The following is a 7,422-nucleotide window of genomic DNA, read 5'->3' on the forward strand; positions in this document are numbered from 1 at the left end:
GTAAACTTTATAACAGGGTCATTACTGCATTACTTACTTACTCTTTTTTATGATATTTACATTTAAAATGTATAATTGATTTTTTTCTATTTAATAAATTAAAACATTTGTAAAACTATTTATTGATAGATTATGAATTATTCGATACATTTTTTGGCTGCCATCTCCAGGACCGGATTACCTACTCACAAAACAGTCTTAAATCAAAGTCCACTTCCCATCTTTTTTCATTGGCCAAATGAAGTTTACTCGGTTTTCACAGAGATACCTCAGGTGTCATCACCTGTCATATGATAATACAACAATTTATAATAATTTGAAAGCACTGAAAAAAAATGTAAGTGAACCTTTACTTCAGTTTTTTTCTTTTATGTTCAAACTACTGCTGCCCACGTCCAGAATTAACTTTAACAGTAGACTCAGGATTCAGGCATGAATTAGTCTTGTGTAGATGTAGATGTGTAGAGCGAATATAGGTGGAGTTAAGGATCATGTCAGGGTTTACCTCTTAGTGGAGCCCTGGTTCCTGAGGGGTTAAGGCACACAACATGAACTGCATCGCCCCTGGTTCATGTACTGCTGGTGATCTCTGTTGCATGTCATTCCCCATCTGTCTCTCCATCTCCATTTCCTGCCATCTGTCCGCTGTCGCTGTCTAATAAAGACATACAATAATATAATGGAGAGAAGCTTCATGTCCTTGCCTGGCAGATCTGAAAGAGGAGAGTCTGCAAAGTGTAATTTAACATCTATTTTTCTCTTAATTGAAATTTAAAAAATACAACAGTAAAAATATATAAAACTGCAGGGACACTTCAAAAATCTAATTACTGACAAATTAGAATCGTAAAATTGATAATTATGTTAAAATGGAGATAAAGGAATGAATAAAAATTTAATGTTAAATGACTAATAATTGCATCACAAATAGAGAAACTCAATTAAATCCAAAATTAGAGATTATATTGGATGCTTTCTTAATAGGATACACAGTTTTTAAAGCTGGTCTAATTAATGTAGCCAGATATTTTGGTGGAGAGCAAAATAAAAGCAGAGGATTAAGCCATGATTGCATTTTTATTTATCCCACATGAACACTGGAAACACCACCATCACTGAGAGCAAATGCTGCTAATTCTTAAAGCTTAAAGAAGATGTCGCACTTACATTCAACACAGACACAACCCTAAATACAAGCTAATATTAGCTTCATATCTGCAGGATGTGTAATACTAAATAATCTAAAGTTAATATGTCAGTATTTTGTTTCTGCTGCCTTCAAGTGTCCAAGAATCAGTTATTGCATGTTTAAGGACTTGAATGTTTTTTTTAAAGGCCTACAAATCAATTTTATTTATTTGATTTTATTTAAATTTATTTATTCATGAAGACTGATACGTTTGGTGCAGAAAACACATCTGTGATCTCACATCGAATCCCCCTCCTTGAAATCACTGCGCCGCCTTTTCCCTCCCTCCATCCATCTGCGTGTCAGCCTGCGGTGCAACCGAACTCCATTTTCTACGGCTATTTTTATTATTGTTGTCATTGGTAAACACCACACATCTGCCTACCCAGGCCGGTTCCCTATTGGTCGAAGGGGTTGTCTGTCGCGCTACTTCCGCCCGTTTGGCCGCGTGTGATTGGTCGGCTCTCCTCTTTTTTTTTTCTTCTGCTTCGCGGCGGTGGGTCGGAGCCGCTGTGTCCCCGGTCTGGCACGTTCCTAGCCAAATTCTCCACGGTGTAAAATTGGATCCCCCCCTTTTTTTCCCCACTAAACCAAAAATACCCCCCTCTTCACTTCCCTGCAACCGCTCGTACGTTAGCGCTCAACACACATCTCCAAATCTCCACCGGATACCTCAGAAGATGGCGGTGGTAAGCGGGATGTCGGGGTCGGCGGTAGCCCGGCTAGAGGGCCGAGAATTCGAGTATCTGATGAAGAAAAGGTCGGTGACCATCGGCCGGAACTCCTCGCAGGGCTCGGTGGACGTCAGCATGGGACACTCCAGCTTCATCTCCCGGCGGCACCTCGAAATATTCACCGCAGGAGAGGACGGCACCGGCACGGGGGAATTCTACCTCCGATGCCTGGGAAAAAACGGGGTGTTTGTTGATGGGGTGTTCCAGAGAAGAGGGGCTCCACCTCTCCAGCTTCCACGAATGTAAGACTCACACATGACCTGTTTGCTTGTAGTAGGGGGAAAAAAAAAAAAAAATAAAAAACCATCTACGGATTTGTGGGTTAACGTGTTGTTATTGTTTTGTTATCCCGCAGCGGTGTTGCACGTGTTGTGTCAAGCAACACCGAGCCTGATACGTGCTGCTCGCTTGTGTGGCGATAACGTCACGTTAAAACCTCCATGCCAAATATGCTAATTTTACCATGTTGTTGGTGATTAACAAACACACAAAAAAAAAGCACTTTTAAATTGATTCGAGAGCTTGTGTTAATTATTTGGGGTGTTGCGGTTTGTTCGGCTTACATGCAGTCCTGCTAGCAGCCCTCAGTGACACACCAGACAGTCATGCTCTAAGCTAGCAACCGGTTCCCTGTTGCCCTTTATGTGGAAACTAGCTCCTTACATTCAAAGAATAAGATGTTTATTATTACTGTTGTTCTGTGTGTGATATATGCCGAATTGCAGAGTGGCACATAATGATTCAAAACTATCTTGCTGTGTGCTCTTTAGTGTTTGTATTTGTGGATACTTAAACAAGCAACATAAAAAAAACTAAAATTTGTAATGGAGTTTGGTTTACTTTGGTAACTTATTGTATTTGGGCTAACACCCAACTGCTAGCTAACACGCCACCAACACGAGCTGAGAGTTGAATTTGTGCTTGTGTAGGAAATGTGTCCGATATGTACTTTGTGTTGTTTACAGACTGGTGATGAATTGTTGTTGTTTATTATCGGTACAGTTGAATATTAGCATCATAATAACAGCTGTGAAGCTAAGGGGTTGTGCTGTTGCCAGTTTGATCTGGCTCAATGTCAACTTGGCCTCATGTTACCCGTCGGTGTTTACACTGCTCAGCTTGTTTGTCCTGAAACTCATTGTTTTTGTAGTAACTCATATTTACCATGGAAACGTATTAAATGTTAATGTAGAATATGTTGTTGATTTTTGTCACCACTCCATAGTAGTCATTAATTTTAAGGTGTCAGCAGCTGGTCCAAATATACCCCATTAATAATAAATTGGACATGTTAGACATGATCTGTTATATAATAGTCATGGTGGAAGTCCATTTTTAAACTGAGGCTGAATCTCAGTGCTCCTGTCTGGGCTTCAGTTAGACCATGGCCTGCTTGTTGCCAGGCAGGAGGCTCATCTGTACAATAACATTGTAATAAGCATAATTTCCCACTCATACAAATGCACAGTAATTCAGATGGATGTATGGACACACTAATGTTTTGCCTGTGCTTGTGTTTCATTCTCAGGTGTTGTTTCCGGTTCCCTAGCACAAGTATAAAGATCACGTTCACAGCCCTGTCCAGTGATAAGAAGGAGCCAAGGAACGTGCCGGAATCACCGGTCAAGCCCGTCCAACCCCAAATTTCCCCACTGACCATAAACATTCCTGACAACATCGCCCACCTCATGAGCCCACTGCCTTCGCCCACCGGCACCATCAGGTGAGAGCGGGCTCAGCCAGTCGAGTGCACGGTGACAATACGGTGTAAATTCTGTGATTTCGTCGTTTGTTTTCCAGATGTCAGTTTCTCACAGATGTTTCTTTATTGTTTTTACAGTGCAGCAAACTCCTGTCCATCGAGTCCACGGGGGGCAGGACTCTCCAGCTACAGGACAGGCCGCGTCCTGGCCTCTGACCTTATAGGAGACAACTCCCAATCAGAGAACGACAAGGAGGCCTCAGGTGAAGACAGCCCAAAGGTGAGAGAGACACGGAGCAGGGAAGGAATGAGAAGTGGGTAAAAAAATGGATGAATGTTGTTCGGAGTTGCATGATGAAGGCGGAAGACTTCAGAGAAATCTCGCCGGATTCGAGCGCTGTGAACATCCTGGGTTACTCATTGAAGTCTAAAAATTGCATAACACTTGCAACAACACAGACTTTGGATACAGAGTCTAAATGTGTGTGTGTGTGTGTGTGTGTGTGTGTGTGTGTGTGTGTGTGTGTCTGGAGTGTCGCATCGTCCCCAACAAAACAAATTTCCTCCCAGCAGAACATGAATTTAACTTCCTTTCATCTTCAACAGGACGACTCCAAACCTCCGTATTCATATGCACAACTAATAGTCCAAGCTATCACCATGGCCCCGGATAAACAGCTAACACTGAATGGAATATACACCCACATCACCAAGAACTACCCCTACTACAGAACAGCTGACAAAGGCTGGCAGGTCAGTGTCTTCTCTGTGTGGTTTCACTCTGTTTACTCATGTCTCCTGTCATTTGTCGAGTCAAATGCAAAATTGTGAATTAAATTAATCATGATTGAAATTACATTAAATAATTTGTTCAAGCAGAAAACGCTGAACATTTTCTGCCTCCAGCTTTTGCTTCTGCATTTCTTTGCTTTTATATTATTGTAAATTAAATATCTTTTAGTGTTTGGATGAGTTTGAAGATGTCGGTGTGGGTTCAGGCAGACGTTCAAAGTTTAATAATTATTATTAATTATCATTTAGTGTAAAAGGTGTAAAAGGGGCACATAAAATACAATGATATACATAAATATATTATCTTACTTTGTTTCTTGTATTTTATGTTTCAGGTGTAAGTATATAACACTGCATGCGGATGTTAGCATGTATGTTAGCAAAGCGCTACATGTGTAGGATAAAACGCTGTGTTAATGAATGTGGCTTCTATTGGTTGATGAGACTAGAAAAGCTTTATAAAAGTGCAGTCCGTTCCATCTACACATTGTTTACTGTTAGAAAACAAGTAAGCAGATTTTTCTTCCACAGGCTGATTACAGTCGGTGCTTCACGTGTCGTCGAGTCGTCCTTGAATCTGTGTTAAACAGTCACTTGAAGTTCAGCTGCTGTTCGACCAAACAAAATAAAACAGGATAAACACATTGTGTGACACTCGGCTCATGCGTGTGTGTGTGTGTTGTGTTTGTCGCTGTCGTAGAACTCGATCCGCCACAACCTCTCCCTGAACCGGTACTTTATCAAGGTGGCCCGCTCTCAGGAGGAGCCGGGCAAAGGCTCGTTCTGGAGGATCGACCCCGCCTCCGAGGGCAAGCTGATAGAACAGGCCTTCAGGAAGCGCCGGCCCAGGGGGGTGCCGTGCTTCAGGACCCCTGTGGGACCTCTCTCCTCCAGGTAGAGATGCACTTTAATCAGTGGCTGTTACTTTAAAGACACGCTTTCAGTTCTGTTACCTGTACGTGTGTGTGGGGGGGTTAACGCCGTGTTCCTGCTCCTCCAGGAGCGCTCCAGCTTCTCCCAACCACACAGGAGCACTATCTGCCCACTCCAGTGGGGTCCAGACCCCAGACAGCCTTTCCAGAGAGGGGTCCCCTGTCCCCATGGAGCCAGAGCCAACCCCCCCACCTGCCCCCACCCAAACAGCAACAGTCCAGCCCAAACTCGCCGTCATCCAAGAGGCCCGCTTTGCACAGAACTCCCCTGGTAAGACACAACATTGAACAGAGATCAGCTGCATCACGTAAACACTCTGATGTCACAGAGTTTTTATTTATCTCTGCAGTGACTGACAGTTACCTGTGCCCCCGCCCTCTGACAGGCTCCCCCCTCAACAACCAGCCGGTCTTGATCGCCGTGCAGCGCCAGATGCCTCAAACGACCATGAAGCCTGTGACCTACACCATGGCCACGCCGGCCATCGTAACGTCGACGGTTAGCTCCGCCCCCGTCATGCAGACGGTGCACGTTGTCCACCAGATCCCCGCAGTGACCATGGCAACTGTTGGCGGACAGTCTGCTGCTACAGTGAGCACAGAACCTCAGGAGAACGGAGGGGGGGAGCACAAGGAGATCAAAGGTGAGACCGGAGTCACGTTCATGTTGTTACATACGTCAGTGTGTGTGTGTGTGTGTGTGTGTGTGTGTGTGTGTGTGGAGTTTGATGCGAGTTTCCCTCCCTGTGCAGTGAAAGTGGAGCCGGTTCCATCCATCACCGCCTCGTCTTTAGGCGGAGTCAGTCGCATCATCCAGAGCTCTCAGGCCACTCCCCTGACGACAGTTACCATCGTGCAGCAAGCTCCACTCGGTCAGCACCAGCTCCCTATAAAGGCCATCACACAAAACGGGACCCATCTCGTCCCCATCAGTTCTGCGGCTAGCACAGGTGTGACACACACACACACACACACACACACACACACACACACACCACCACCACCGCGTGTCTGAGTTTCCTGTTTCTTTACATACAGCACATCGATCTGTCATGTGATCAGTGTTGTCATCATATGAACGGCTGAGAACGAAGCTCGGTGTGTTGAAGAGTTGTGTGACCCGATGTGCATGTATATCCCTGCATGTATTTCTGCTTCTTTGGGTGTTTCTCCAACCAGTTATTGATCAGTGCATCAGCATTAAATTGATTATCAGTGTAACATGTTGCATATGCATGAAAACAAAACAGGGATCCACTCTTCAAAACTTTACTTATTTACCGTCCCGTGTCCCCCGAACATAATCTCACGAGCTCCAGGTTGAGATCAACTGTCCAGTCGGTCTCTCAGCCTGGGCGTGTCAGCATCAGCTGGGCGGGGCTTTTATTGTTGGAAAGTGTTTTTCTGCAGAAAAACGTTTCAGCCTTGACTCATAAGAGGAAGTCACATTATTATTTTGAAAGATAACAAGCGGCAGAGAATCCAGTTTACAGTAAGAAGCATAAAACATGGCGATGGTAACGAGGTGAGGCGACACATCAAGGTTTAGAACAATGTCATAAAAGCATAAAATGGAGGTTAAAGGTTAAACAGGTTAAAAGTCCCTGTGTGAACAGAGCTGTAAACTGTAAGAAGTTTTAAAAGGTTCAGAGTCGAAGTGGAAACGATCAGGAAACTGGCTCAGTAAAACATGATGTCCACTGATGTTGTCTTTAAAAGGTGAATAATAAAATAGTAATACTTCTACTAAATAATACTTCCTGTCGTCTCTGTTGCAGCCGTTGCGAATCCTCTGCACCTCCTGGCGGCCCACGCCTCGGCCTCCGCCTCCCTCCCCACCAAGAGGCAGAACGGCGAACTGCAGGACCAGCCTGAGTCAAAGAGGGTGAAGACGCAGGAGGAGAACGGCGGCGAGGCGGCCGCCGCCAACAACAACAACAACAACGGTACCACGGACAGAGCCGGAGAAGGCGGGGTCAGTGAACAGGTCGGCGACAAGTAGCCTCCCCCTGATCTGCCTCCCGGCCCCTGCTCTCCTGTATGCATTGAGCCTCACACCTTCCACCCCCCCCC

General features: G+C 44.9%; 1 protein-coding gene across 2 annotated transcripts; it reads left to right on the plus strand.

Annotated features, from left to right (window-relative positions):
- The first annotated feature begins 1,682 nt into the window (after positions 1-1,682).
- LOC111652289 (forkhead box protein K2-like) lies at positions 1,683-7,416 on the plus strand. Of its 2 annotated transcripts, none has more exons than XM_023402511.2 (9): positions 1,683-2,165; positions 3,452-3,646; positions 3,764-3,905; positions 4,232-4,378; positions 5,118-5,311; positions 5,418-5,620; positions 5,700-5,993; positions 6,102-6,299; positions 7,128-7,416. In XM_023402511.2, exons 1-9 carry the CDS (start codon positions 1,870-1,872, stop codon positions 7,349-7,351), a joined length of 1,893 nt encoding a protein of 630 aa, XP_023258279.1. In that variant the 5' UTR covers positions 1,683-1,869; the 3' UTR covers positions 7,352-7,416. The 2 variants fall into 2 exon arrangements, with proteins under 2 accessions (XP_023258279.1, XP_023258280.1); XM_023402512.2 differs by having other exon boundaries at positions 5,736-5,993.
- The last annotated feature ends 6 nt before the right edge of the window (positions 7,417-7,422 follow it).

The sequence above is a fragment of the Seriola lalandi genome, unplaced genomic scaffold (genome assembly GCF_002814215.2).
Source record: "Seriola lalandi dorsalis isolate HSWRI2012SDOR001 ecotype SW California unplaced genomic scaffold, Sedor1 jcf7180002053936, whole genome shotgun sequence".
NCBI classification, from domain to species: Eukaryota; Metazoa; Chordata; class Actinopteri; order Carangiformes; family Carangidae; genus Seriola; species Seriola lalandi.